Source organism: Bombus vosnesenskii, unplaced genomic scaffold (assembly GCF_011952255.1).
Source record: "Bombus vosnesenskii isolate JDL3184/JDL3185 unplaced genomic scaffold, Bvos_JDL3184-5_v1.1 scf7180000013264, whole genome shotgun sequence".
Classification (NCBI taxonomy): Eukaryota; Metazoa; Arthropoda; class Insecta; order Hymenoptera; family Apidae; genus Bombus; species Bombus vosnesenskii.
In genome coordinates this window covers 5,012,134-5,026,962 of record NW_022882924.1, presented here as the reverse complement: position 1 = coordinate 5,026,962, position 14,829 = coordinate 5,012,134, and the positions used below count along the sequence as shown (strand labels likewise).

At 45.1% G+C, this 14,829-nt stretch overlaps 1 protein-coding gene across 2 annotated transcripts in view; it reads right to left on the bottom strand.

The window, feature by feature from the left end:
* Window positions 1-203: 203 nt before the first annotated feature.
* The window catches only part of LOC117237640 (homeobox protein OTX1 A-like), a 35,609-nt gene continuing 20,983 nt past the window's right edge, over window positions 204-14,829 (bottom strand). For both annotated transcript variants that reach the window (XM_033501810.1, XM_033501818.1), the window contains 3 exons: window positions 13,438-13,885; window positions 6,159-6,313; window positions 204-2,953 (listed from right to left, as the gene is read on the bottom strand). In XM_033501810.1, coding sequence (XP_033357701.1) covers window positions 2,270-2,953; window positions 6,159-6,313; window positions 13,438-13,885 — 1,287 coding nt within the window. In that variant the 3' untranslated portion in view covers window positions 204-2,269. The remainder of the gene's footprint in view (window positions 2,954-6,158; window positions 6,314-13,437; window positions 13,886-14,829) is intronic.

Here is a 14,829-nt window from a genome sequence, read left to right as displayed (position 1 = left end):
ACGCACATCAATGTGATTAATAGAAGGCTGACTCGCGATCTATAAGCTGGTTGTGCCGAAAAGAAATAAGACGGGCAGCATCGAATCACACGGTGCGCGCGAACGTTACGTTAATTAGAGTCGGACCGTGATTAATCGTATCGCTGTGACACGAAGTCGCAACCGTTCGTTATCGCGTGTACATGGTTAAATAAATCAACAAATTATTAATAATATGCGACGATTTATTTTTTGACGTAGTAAGATTCTCTTCTTACATGATAGAATAATCATGTACCTTATAAGTTTAATAATTATGTACAGCTTGCGTTGTATTGTTACAAAGTAACTTAATTCTATACGCACGATAATCAATTACAGCGTACACTGCCATTTGCTATTTTTAAATTTACTGATATCTCATATTTATTTTCTTTTTTTATTTCAATTAACTTTATGTTTCAACTCACGATAGTATACATTATGGCTGTGTATACGCGGAATATACAATAATACCTTGCAGATCGAGACCAAAATTGGTCGTAACTGCAAGAAACGATCTATAATTTAATACCAGTTTCCCTTGTCACGAAATGGAACAGATAAAGTTGGATAGTGATAGGTATGCACACTATCTAACACTCTCGAACCTTTTCGGCTTCGGTACGCTCTCTAATACTACTAAAAGTTAGAATAAGAAAAAAGATAAAAATAGAAAAAGAATAGAATAATTATAATAAGCGTACATAAACTTTATGAATCCAGAGATCAACGACCGCACATGATTTCCTCCCAGCTATCGCAATTGCACTATTTCATTTTTCCCGACAGTTACTGCATTAGGAAAACGTATCTCTACTACGATAGCCATATTACGATCGGTCGCGAAACATCGTTGCGGATTCTTATATATCATAAGATTGGAAATAATTTGAACGTTATTAAATTCTTAGAGGCAATGAAATAATCGCGAAAGGAGTAATTAAATTAATCGGAAACCCATCCAAGAGAACGATCATAATGGAAGAAAGGAAACTTCACTCTCGCGTCAATTGTAAAAACGTTTGAATTTCGTTTCAGCTTCGGACGATAAAAATAAGAACACGCGTCGAATGGAATCGAGTTGAACGGGTCAGGATCAGATATTCTTTTCCACTTCCGATTGTAAATAGTTGCAAAAGATTTCCGTGCTTGTGTTCTCGATCGCCTGGTATTCGCTTAATTACAATACAAGCAACGAGAAACATATGGTAGATAAATGATAACGAAACATCGTCTAATTTCGTACATCACTTAAATGTTCATCGCGATTTGTTTACTCTTACTACCCTTACTCAAATCGTTCCCAACTTAAAACTTCAATGAATACATACTACGGAAATGACGATGATACTCAATACTCGTATTCAATTGTTAATCAATGTTCGTCGATATTTATATCAGCTACTGAAAATTTAAATTACGAATAATTCGTTTAGACACGTTTTTGTCTTCGAACATGCGGTAAAATTCAATGTCGAAAGCAAATAATTAATTACCATCGATCCGTTAGTTCTAACCGTACATGAAATTAATCTATTACGATCTTAATTTGGATTGTACCCGAGGATTCTATTTTACAATATGATCGGCACTATTCCCAACATTTTTTAAAAATGAACACCAACTTCGAGAAGGTTCGAGAGGAGGATAATAACAAAAAAAACAAACACATCGGGAGTTTTTTGTTTTATTCTACTCCTTCTCTACATCACTCCCGCAACGATAATCGTAAAAGCCAGTCATATGAATTATGTCTTGTAAGATTAATGAAGATAGAGGTATTAATTAATGAAGATAGAGGTAATTACAATCAGTGTTGTTCAATTCTCTTACCTATGCAACAAATGGTCTATATAATTTGTCCTTATTCGAATCTTCTTCTGTCGAACAGGAAAATGAATGTGAACAGGATTCGTGCCTCTGTCAATCATTACCGAAATAGGTTTCAACGCTTTGATACGATTCACCATTATATTTCGGAAGCAATCGCTAGTAGATCGCGAATCTTTATGCAAATCTATACTTTGATAAGAAATGGATACTATTTTGCAGCCTGGACAGAAATTTGCTTCATCATTAAATCGCAATAAACGAATTGTCTCGTACATATCTTTTATATACCTTGCGTATTTTCAGATGTCACGATATCTGCATAAAGATTGACGATCTAATTATAAGTGGCAAAGGATCCAGTAGTAGCGGTATTTTCCTGAGTGCGGTGAGAGATACAGGAGTTTCTACCAGGCCGCTATACCATCGCCTGATATTTCTGGTCAGATAGTATATAACCATCGGACTCCGGCGAAGTAGCCATTTCGTTGTTGCCTGTTGGATTCAAATGATGACTGGTCAAGTGTGACATAGAGGACGTCAATGTCATGTTGTGGTGATACTGCGGATGGTAATTTCCTTGCGGGCTGTGATGCATGTGCGAGATCTGAGTTTGATAGTAATCACCGCTGGTGTACGGATTCTGATAGGCATTGTAGGTCTGCCCAGGGTAACATTGGCTCGGGTTCACCGAGCCGGGTGACGATGAACTCCAAGCGAAACCGTAGTCGCCGTGATGAAGTTGATTCATCGGTGGCGGATACGACGATGGCGGCAACTGACTTGCACCCGGAGTCAACGGCGGAGAAGGCGTAGTTAGCGCGCTGTTCGCTCCGCTTCCACCGGTTGGCGTCACACCCAGACGCGGGTACGTCGAGGTCGTCGATAAGAGAGGCGAATTCGGTCCTGGTGCCTCTTTCCCGCGTGGTGGAGAAACCGGCGATGAGCGTCTACTGGTTGACGCCGACGAGGTCGCCGGCATCTTGTTGCTATTGCTACTATTATTTTGATTCTGATTCGATCTCGGCGAACCTTTGGAAGGCGAAGTCTGTTGCTGTTGCAATTGCTGTCTGCATTTTGCACGACGATTCTTGAACCACACCTACGCAAAGTAGAAGATATTTGGATAGATATTTGGTTAAACAAAGTGTCTCGGAAATTTTGAAATATCGCATATCGTCGATGAACGAAGATCTTTTGAAGGATGGTAAGGACGAACGCAGCCAGATCTTTCGTGGGGAGTCTCCGAAGGTTTCGTAGAAACCATCGCCCGAGGGATCATGGAAAAGAAAAGGTATCCCGTCACGAGGGATGGAACCGTACAAATGGAGAGTTAATCGGTGCAATGGGAAAGTAATCGCGGGCGGACGGCCGTAACATTTCATTAAATCGCAACAATAACAACGGACTGGAGCAGGGGTAGTTGGAGGGCTTTTATACGCGTACGTGTGCTAGTTTTAGTGTACACGCTCACGCTTTACGTACGCGTGTCCCTCGAGATTCGCGTTACCGATGTTTGTCGGCACGCATGCGCTAATCAAACCGTATCGAATACACTATAATTGCTTTCATCGTGTTAGCGAAGGTGGAGAAATTCGCGAAAAGCTCGTGAAAAATTCGCGAGAAACTCATTGCAAAAAATTCGCGAAAAGTTTGCGAAAAAATCGTGAAAAATTTGCCGATAATTCTAAATAATAGATAGAATAATAGATAATTCTAATAAATAAGCAAATTCTTTAAACGAAGTAGAAAAAGCGCGTAAATTTCGTAAAAGAGCGAGTTCTTGCTTTCTCTTCTTTCCCGAGCTAGAGATAGGCGCGTTCCAAACACGGACAAAAAGTATCCCCCGGTAGGCCGCAAGTACGCGCACACGGACCCCCTTTCACTCCCCCTCATGCACCCTCCATAATCCCGGCACACAATGTGGCCAGGGGTGCGATCCTATGAATCTATGCCCGTGCCTTTAAAAGCAAGACCCGCCGTCATTGTTGTTATTATCGACAGCATTGTAACAGTTGTTGCGAAGAACACGATTCGCCGAAGCGAACAGGAGATTTTCAGTCGCCATGAATTTCGTGTTAGTTGGCTGAGTTGAGAACGAGGGAAGGACGGAGGCCTCGGTCCCGTCGAGTAGGGTTGAAAAGTTAAAATTAACGAAGCGCAAACAAATCAGAAATTCGAACGACCGCCAGAGATGTTACCGATAAAGGAAACTGTTTCGGGTTTTATCATTCGTCGAGGCAATAGACGGATTCTCGTTTCGCAAGCACATCCTTGGCAAATGGGGTGCGGAGATTGGAGACACGTGAAACGTGGATATTGCGTATCAACCGTAAGAGAAATGATCCCTACGAGGAAGAGGAAGAGATGGATCTACGGGCGATGGGGAAGAAGAACGAGAGAGAAAACGCCCATTATCGCTCGATGTTTGCACAACGACACCCCCCTCAGCAACAACACACGGCCGGAGCAGCTACCCCAAAAACCAACCAACAGTCCGTGATGCCATCCGGAAGCCCTCAGGGGGCAACCACAGCCAGTTCTACTGTGTGTATCGACGGCTAGGTGTAAATTGCATCACCATCTGGTTAGCATCCAACGCGGAAAACCAACCCATTGGTCACGAGCCGGAGCAGCTGCGTTGACGTTTGGTTATGACGAATATATTTTCTTATTTGCGCTATTAATACGATATCGAAGCTGTTACGCGCCTATACACACACCGTGTTAGCAGAAACGCGAAACAACGTCCATCCGTCTGTTCGAAGACACGGATACCGCGTCGAACCAACCGTAAGGGTACGAGAACGCTAGAATACTGCCTCGATAACGTTCGCGTGCGCGCCGATAACGACGCTTAGGAAAATTTTTAATTTATCGTACGAGCCGTTTCAAGATCCGGATATACATATTTTTTACGATAGTCAAGATTATCGTCGAGCAGAATTTAATACGTATAAATTTGTAAGGTAAACCTGTTCGCGAATAGAAGTTTATCGTTTTTCCTGTCGGATACTACCGCTTCTGGAGCCGTAGGCTCTTCTCTTTTTCACCGAGAAAATAACGTTTTGACGCGTTTCTCGATCGTAAATGATGGACGAACGACCTGGCGCATTCAAACGTAGCAAACATCGCGCGCAGCTGTGTCGTTCACTCGCAGAGACGAGCGTATAGAAACTCGCGAGCGAGATAGAACGAAGGGCTATAATCCAGGAACAAATCAACTATATGTTGTGTTCCATACATCGTGCTTCTGTGTTCCTCCAACTATATACACCTCTATCCCATGTCGAGCTCTGTCTCTGTCTCTGTCTCTGTCCCTGTCTCTCTGTTTCTCTCTCTCTCTCTCTCTCTCTCTTCTCCTTCTCCTTCTCCATTGGAAACTTTTAGATCCACACACCCCTCGACCTCTACTCCTCCCTTCCATCTCTTATCCACCTCTCTTTTTCCCCTTGGATATTATTCGTTCACGTGGGTACGCCTCTACAATGTACATGGTGCACACGTGTGCTCCCGTGACGTACGTGCAGTTGCGCCTTCATTCACCAGGGGCTTAACTTCGCGTGGAAACTCCGGCTAGACGGAATTTCCTTGCTTTGTCCTACATCTAGCGATGGCGGTCGTTGGTACCACCGAGTAGCGAGATTACTGTACGCGTCGCCCCATCGAATTCGATGACACGTAACTTATCCCCTTATTTTATAAGATACACGCTACGACGCTCTGCCGAGTTCGCGTTCCAATCGAATCAGAAATACGCGCTGGTGATTAAACAATGGCGATAAATCAAAGCACCGATACATATAGCGACGTATGGTGATCCCAGCGACAGAAAGGAAAGAAGAGGAAAGATGCGCGAGGGGATTCGCGAGCTCTAATATTCCCGTCACGATCGTGACTTCGGGATATCCCGCCACGAAATAAAGATGTTACGAGGACCGCAATAAAAGCGTCAACGAGCTCGTCGGCACATCTATCAATGTACAGCCACGATCGGGACAATGGCGAAACCGGAGGGGCGTAGGGCGCGACGCCACGTTGTGTAAATACCTTAAATCTCGTCCACGCTTGCCGAAGCACGGAACACTCTCGTTCCCTCTTCCTCTTCTACTCGCTGCTATCGTCCGCCGAGATCGTACTTGTTCCTTGTGACTCGTGAGATACCGAAACCTATACGCGACGGATAAATCGCGACGAGTCTCTCGACTCGCCTAGGTCAATTTTCACGTTCGCTGACAACCCTGTCAGTTTTCCTGTAACCCTCGCGATGAGGGGAGAAACAAGGAGAATAAATTTAACCAACTTACCTGCACTCGTGATTCGGGCAAGTTGATTTTCAGTGCAACCTCTTCGCGCATAAAGATATCCGGATATCTTGTTTTTGTAAAAAGTCCCTCTAACACATCTAATTGTGCTCTGGTAAAGGTTGTTCTTTCTCGACGTTGTTTACGTTGATTCATCCCTGAAACAGAAATTGAAAGATCGCAGCGGTAGCGAGAATTACATGCAGTTTAAACATTTGACACGATCGGGAGAATCGTGCGCTAAAAAGGTAGATTGGAAACGCTTGTCGAAAGGACGAAGATGAGTCGCGAGGCTGTTCAACTGGGGAAGGGTAAGGCATCAGTACCGCAGGTCGGAGGACAGAAAAGGGGGTGGCACAGAGGGGTGTAAGCGTTGCGAGGTCGCGATAGCGTAATTTTGAACAGTTCCCCGCTACGACCCACCCTCCTCTACCTTCCTCGTGCCATCGAGCCTCGCTTGGCTCGTTCCGGGACCCACGTAATCCGCTTATGAGGGGGTCACAGGGGGTGGCGAAGGGAGGAGGACGGGGGACAAGTCAGGACGGCGGAACGGGGACCGAGGAGGGGTGGGGTACACCCCGGAATACACGACCATCCAGAGGACCAAAGTCGCGGTTCGTTCCCAGCTGCCTCTCTGAAAACGATGGTATCCAACACGCCAACGTACAACGTTCCAACCAATAAAAAGAAGAGGCTGGAAAACTGCGCTTCGCCAGTGTCTCTCGGTTGGAAGTTGAATCGTAAAGTCGAGAAAGGAATGGTAGATACCAGCCTGAAAGGATCGTCCGATGTCCCACGATCGACCAAACTCAGTTTTTTAAGACTCGACTTCGTAAACCTCTGCTACGAATCACAATCTCTGCGTCCGCCTCTCTGCTCTCGAAATCGTCGCTCGTAAACCGATTGTTCGATCGAAAGTTGCGAGTTTTGTCTCAGCGATCGTACCGGCGTGTAAAGTCAACTGCGGCGAATTTGAACAACGACCACGAAGTCGCGACATCGTATGCGTAAAAAGAAAAAGCATCGGAGGCATCAGCAGGCAAAGAGAAGAACGCGAGGGAGGTGAAGAAAGAAGAGGAAGAAGAAGAAGAAGAAATTCGAATACCGCGAAAACAAGTTGGAAGAGTGGTTTACGACGAGAAGAGGAGGCAAGCGTGAGCAAGACATTGTATGCGCCGTACATTTGCATATTTCTCCGCTTTAAATGCTTTAACGCGAAACCACTCTACAAAGTTGAAAATAACAATTATGTAACGAACGCGTGTTTGGATACGCAACGATCAACAGAGTCTACCGAATAACTCGAGAGGAAAAAAATCGGAAGAAACAGAAGCGCGAAGGGCATCGTCGATGAGAAGCGACAGCGAAGCGAACCATCTTGAGAGGGGAGTGGTGCGCGAGCTCTAAGAGGGCATCGGTTGTATCGGTCGTATCTGTCGCGCTGACCCTGCAACCGTTCCTTTAAGCTAAGAACGATATGTAACAACAGGACGTCGAAGTAAAGGATGATGACGATGACGCCAACGATGATGCATACACGCGATCGAATGGCTAACGAACTGGTCGAGTGGGCTATCAGCGTGGTAGCCAGGTAGATCGTCGAGAGAGATTGCGCCGGGCACAATGTAAAATTCCATGCCGGTTGGCTACCGTCGCAACGATGGCCACGACACGCCTGCGATCATTGAATCTATGATCCGTATCTCCTGTTCCGTTGGGTATGCGGTGCGGCGCGGATCCGAGCAACGGAGGTTGGACCGAAGGGATGAGGCTCCTGGCGAAAGAGAGGAGAACAGATCCAGCGAGAGGATGCTTGATTGTCGAGTGGGCGTTAGCGCTACCGTTAACGACGGCCTTTGCCGGCTATACATCGGTCCATGTGAAAGCCAGGCCCTTATCCAGCAACGAGACAATGGAATTCCGATTATGGTCTTCCGCCTGCTTCTACACGGCGTCGAGTGGGCGCGAGGGAAAGCCCTTCGTTTGCTTGAATTCTACGCGAGCACAGATTCGAAACTCGAGCATCGAGATCCTCCATTGCGCTTCATCTACAGTTTTTCATCGACTGTACAGCTTTCGCTGTTTGCCGACAAAAGTCCTGCCACGAACGCGAAATTGGACGCGAAAGTTTTTCGGCGAGAGGGATGGTAAATTCGAATAGGCCGGTTTGCCGAAAAGCGGCTAGCTAAGCAGCACTAATGGGACGGCAAACACCCGCTGCGTCCTGAAGTATGATTCGATTTATTATCGTCAGCGCGAGACGAAACCTGGGGTTGATACAAGGGTTGCTTTGGCTCATTGGCCCACAACAGGATCAGACGCCACCCTAATAGCAAATTCGTTTTCTGTTTATTGGATTCTTCCTTCCCTCGGCACAGGGTTTCGTGTTTCGAGATCTCGAGCGGAATGGAATCCGTGGAAGTCAATGAACCGATAACAAAATTTTACAGTAATTTGTCTCGCCCGCTGGAATATCCTCGGAACACGCCAGGTACCGAATGGAAATGCTTTTCGATCGATCGATGCTTTTCCTCGAACATACAGCGCGATCGTTCGGCGTCGCATCCAGCAAGAGATTACACGGAGTAACGAAAGGCTACTAATTAATCGCAACCTGTGAATTTAACGAATTACCCTGGCCGTACTCGGACACGGTATACGCACGTTGTGAGTCGACCGTATGAATTACACGACCGGTGCTTACTTATCTATCCGCGATACCATCTAAAACTATGCTTGCGATGAAATATGGCGCGTCTAGGAGACGCGGCGTGATTATGCTTAACGTAGAATTTTCCTAGGCGTTTGTCTCGAGATTGCGTATGCGCGCGCGTTATTGAATAATAAATACCCGAGATAAGACGAGACGCTGTTACTTCGGGATGTTTATCGAATTAAAAAATGCGAATTAATATCAATTACATCGCTCGATCCAGAGAACCGAATACGAAATCTCGTAATTATTGAATAAATTAAGTGGCTACCACGCGACAACTCATTCGTCAAGACTGTTAAGATCGCGGAGAATCATAAATTACTCTCAAGCATCGAGAAATCGGAAGAGAATCGAAATTAGCCGAGTGCGACAAACTCGTTTCACGAGCAAGCGGTTACTTTGCTATTCATAGAGCGCAAGATGCGACGGTAGCAAAATTCCAAATCGGTGAACGATCAAGAGGGATGACCGACGAATATCGAAGGAAAGTGAATACGCTCGGGAAGGGAATCGAAAATTAATTAAAAGCTAAAATGCGAACAGGACGCTAGACGGCGCAAAACGTAGGCGGAGGGATGGATTATTCAGGGGACCGTGGGATGATAGCACGTGCCACTGCCGATGAGAGACGGAATTCTAAAAGGCCATCAGTTACGAAAACATTTGGCCGACTTTGCGTTTACAGCATGACCTCCGTGAAATCGCTGCATAAAGCAGATAACCGCATCCAAGTGATTTGCCTCTCGTGCCTACGAAATCGTAATATCCTCTTCAAACGGGAGCATATTCGAGACAGAAGTTCGATATCGGGGAAAAAATGTGCAAGGTTATCGAAAACCGAGCATCTGCGCTCCAGAAGACCACACAAAGTTTCGACGGAACGAACGGAACGAAACGCGTGTGGCCTTCGTTCCTAGTCGTTCTTACTTGGTAATCTAGCAGAGACGAGCATAAGTAAGTAACGAAATACCAACACACATCCGGGACAAGCGAATAATCGGATAAGCTTCGTGTTACCATCTACCAACCGATGGCTTTTTCATTCGCTTCCTCTTCTGTTCTACCTACTTATCGTCGGGGTAACTTATCTAGCTATTTGAAAAGTGCATCAAAATGAAAATAGCCGAGAACCGATCGATAGGACTACATATTAGAAACCAACGATGATTCGACCTTTGTCCACCGATCTACGCGATACCAAGTTCCAGAGAATAGAAACAAGGAGCAGAAATGGAGAAGAGACTGACGTATCGATATCGTTGTACGTGATATTTCACTCAGACTCGAGTGTTTATCCTACAATTAGGACCTGGACCCGTATTTAGATCCCTCTGTCGAAGACGATACCATCCGCCTACTCGATTTACTCGCGACACGCGTCAAACGACGCGAATCGTTTCGTATTTGATCGACGATTTCTCTCCGATACTCGCGCGCGTGCTTGTTTAGCTCGATATTTTGTGGCCACTTCGCAACGACGATAGAGGCACGTGTTGCCGCCACGTGCCACGCTTAACCTGACGTCTAATCGAGTGATTGAAATTCTATCGAATTGGCAGCAGTCTGCCAGATGAAAGATTAAACTATTATCCTGCTATAAATTTTGAAGACCAATCCGACCGACGAGTTTACGCCGAAGAAACTTTCCAACTTTTGTTTCCCCGTTCCCATTTGATTATATTCTGACGTGGAATTGAAATCGGAGGCGTGGATGTCTGTTTACGCGTGCCGATGCCACCGAGAGGCGGAGGAAGTTAAGTGGACGGGCAATTTCTCTGCGACAACAAATAGTAGTCGTCGAATGAGAAAAGGGAGAGGCATGTGACGCGATTCCCACGTACCCGGTGGCTCCTGCAGCGTCCCTGTACATTGTACATCGGGGAGAAACCTCGGCGCGTTAACGACAACGTTTCGACACCCCACCTTTTTGGCACCCTTCGTTCCGCTCGGAGTTACTACTTTTTTTTCTTCGTCCCGCCCTGACCCCACGCCTGATTGCATAATAAAACAAATAACGTCGTTCGACGCGTCCAAACATTCTTCGACCGCGCTACGAAACACCCAACACGGACTGTCTCTTTTCGCGCACGCGACGAATACATGGTTTCACGCGTGGCCACAACCGCTCTAACCTTAACATTCTATCCCGGTTCCTTGCCACTCCTTCGCGTAGCTCAAGGTTGCAGACGGTCGTTTAGCAAGATTCATTTCCATTTTAATTTTTCATTTCCCACCGAGAGAACGAACGTGCCGGCTCGTACATTATGTATTCGGTGAATAAAAAAGAAATTCGATTCACGTCGGAGGCGGGTGGAAGGACGAAGACCGCGAATTTACACTTGCGGGCGGTTCGTAAGATTCTTGGCAAGTATTCGGTATTACGATCGATGAAATAATCCAAAGTACGACACGACGAACGGCGATGAATTTAACGAACACGATCACGACCGTAATATTTAGTTTTTAATTGATAAAGGAACGATAAAAGGGGAAAACGCGTCTCTTCGGCTCGGGTCACCGATTCGCTCGTTTCTCGCAGCCGCGAGCCTTGTTTCTACCCTGGACTCTCCCGATTGCCTCTTTCGCACGAACGCGTATATAGACAGAGGGACACTCAGTTCGTTCCTCTCTCGTTCCACGGCTTTTCGTGTAGCGGATACGCCTACAACGGATAGGCGGCTGGACGCGGGTACGTACGGACCTAACGGACAGATCCGTGTTTCCATGGAAACCCACCTATCTGCGTTGGTTGGACCTATACTGCCTGCTGCCACCCTGATAAGCGGCTTACTCTCATGGTTCTCTCTGCTCTTCTTCGCTGGGGCATTCCAGCCCCTTCCTCCTACCCTCTTGCCGCGACTCGAATCCCTCTGCTCTCCCTTCCTCTCACTCTCTCTTTCTCTTTCGTTACTCCGTACCCCTTTCAAACCACCGTGAAAAAGACGAAGGCGAAAAAGAGAAAGTACGCCAATTCTGCGTCCACGTATATTCCTCAACGTACGCGAACACGCGTGGAAGCGCGAAGGAAAAAGGAGAACGTTCGTGCGTCTAATTGAAATATGCTCCGCCTTTAAACGTTTTGTCCCGATGCGATGAAAATCATCGCAAGTCGTTTCCATCAACGATCGACGTACGAAACGATCGAACTTCAACGAGAATGTAAATTTACGATTTCTATCGTGCTTGGACTGGGTACTACGTTGGTTTGGAAGCCGGTACGCAAAATTGACGAAGAATTTATTTGACTCGAGATTCGCGATATAAGAGGAATTTTGAAATGAAAAATTCGACCGATGCCTTAAAGGCAACGTTACGAAGAAATGCAGTGGAGCGCTTGCCACAGAATGATGCACGTTGACTATAGTTAAGAAGCCCTGAGTTTACTTTGGCCTCATAGGGCTTCAGTCGATGCATCGATTTGCATGGCAATCAATACTGGCTAGTACGGCGGACAGATCAAATACTTTTACTAGGAGATAACAGGCCGTATGATACGCGAAATATAAGAAACGAACAATGGGATCGAGGGAGTAAAAGTTGCGTGAACGATAGGAGATGTTTGCAGCTACCAAAGCCTGCATCGAATAATCCCCGGTTTCGCCATCGAACGAATGCTCCTTTTGCGTCTCAAAAATGAAAGAAAGAAATGCAAAAGAATAATGATTTTAAAGAATATGCAAATCTTTTAAATCGTACTCGAAATTTGGAAGAAAATGAAGCTGTTAAGACGATAGAAGAAAGAAAGAACTACAGGCACATTTATTTGGTACTTTCCTAAAATGGGAAAGGTAGTAAACAAAATGGTACCGATGCCTATTTCGTTCGTCAAACTAGAATCGGAATAACTAGAATTTAAAGGGAAAGGATACGGAAAAGAGGAAATCCGATGGAATCCGATTTTTCAAGAAAAGTCTTTGAACGAGAACAGCTAACGCCACCTGTAACGACTCTGTCTTAACACCTACCTGTCTCAAATTATCAATATTCCTTCTCTCTATTACCTATCGCAACCATTCAACGATTCAAATGCTTGTGAGAAATAATAGCGCCAATACGGATCGCGATTCAAACGCGACATTAATAATTAACGGTATTACAGCGCTACCGTGAACATACGCAAATTGTAAAGCGGTGATCGCGTGCCTCTGGTAATTAACCGTGATATCTACAGGTAGAATACAGAGTTTTAGGAATCGCTACAAGATTTGAATCGTCTCGCGTTAGATTAATCTTTTTGGTATTCAGATGCGACCATGTGGAGAATGTTTCAACGACCGATTACGATCATTAATTAATTCAGATTATCTCAATCGTGTAATTTTATCGTACAGTTTGTTATTGCGATTAATGTTTCATCATGCAATATTATCTTTTTGTAATAAAGTCAATAATTTGCCAATGCTTTGTTGTATTGTTGTAAGAATAATAATATGTAAATATATGGTAAATATGTAAGCGTATAACGCAAAGAGTAACTATAATTGGGATAACCCATTGATCTACATCTCTGTAATATCAATTTCTGATAGTTCATGCGAGTAGAAAGATAAATTAAAGGAAACTAACCTTGTGGGAAGGCAGCTAGTCCATGTTCCAGAGGATGAGGATGCGGATGACCGTGAGTAGCAAGTGCAAACGGCGACGGTAGTCCTGGATGTGGAGCTCCTGGATGCGGGTGAGAATGCGGATGTGGATGGGTGCCGACTCCCATTGTTGGATGACTGTGGGGATGGTACTGAGGACTACTGGTCGGAGCGCAAGTGGCGCCGGTAGCCTTCAGGTACCCCGCCATGTAACCCGCGAGGCAAGCCAGTTCACCCGCCACTGCGGCTCTCGTATCAGAATGCCTTAACTGTTGATTTACCTCCTCTGTCGTCAACCAGAAATTTTCTTCGCGTCGATTATTCACACTCAATTGCAAAGGTACCGTCGCGTTGTTCTCAGATAGGCCCGGTGTTGGTTCTTGCGGCGCCGACACGTTTTGCCCACTATCGTTGGCTTCGTATGTCTCCACCTATAACGATAATTACATCACGTTGAAGCTACCTTTCGCTAGCACTTTAAGCACGAAGTCAACTATGGTATCGCCTTATTTCTTTATAATCCAAATCAATTCTTGTCGAAATTAATTCTACCCAAGTTCTTGTTAATAATCAATTGCCCTTTATACGCGTGTTTCTCTTGCACTTTGAGGCGTATCGTGAGTCCGCGAACGTGTGTAAGCTACCGACGATAGATAGTGTTTGCTATTGTGCCCGGTTACAATAAGGAAATTAGCATTCTTTTTGTGTTCCATGTCTATTGTTATGGACAACAATTTTCGAGAAGATAGGCATTTTATCAATTGCATTTTAATGCAAAAAAATACGAAGTCATTGAATCGATATTAAAACGTCGAAAAATTAATTTTGCTGTATTTCGAATCCTCTCTTGCCTTTCATTTATAAACCTTTTTCAAACTCTATCTGTTACGTTAAGATATATCCGACTAAAATGTATTTAGTGCGACGTTTAATGTCGTAACGTGTTAGTTGTCACTCACTGACGGTTGATTATACTGCCACATTCACGAAAATCCAATGTATACTCGTATTGCGCTATAGTCATTTTATATCACACCACTGAACATGAACTATCTTATATACTGCTTGATAACACACGAAATATGAAATATATTTTACCGTGAAATAATCTATTTTTAACCGATCGCTCGACGTTGTTCGTTTCTACTTAAGAATGCACATTAGAATTAACTACTGCTCTAGCTCAAGTACGGACAGACACTGAGCCCCTTGTAGAAATATTCAGCCGAACTGACGGCTAACGCCCCTCACTGTCCCAAAGTAGTTAACCAGGCTCTACCTGAATCCCTTCCATCGGTCTCCACCCTCAAAAATAGGGGTAGGGATTTCGGAACGGGCCCGGCAAGAGTGGGACTATTCGTACGTATGGCCTGCG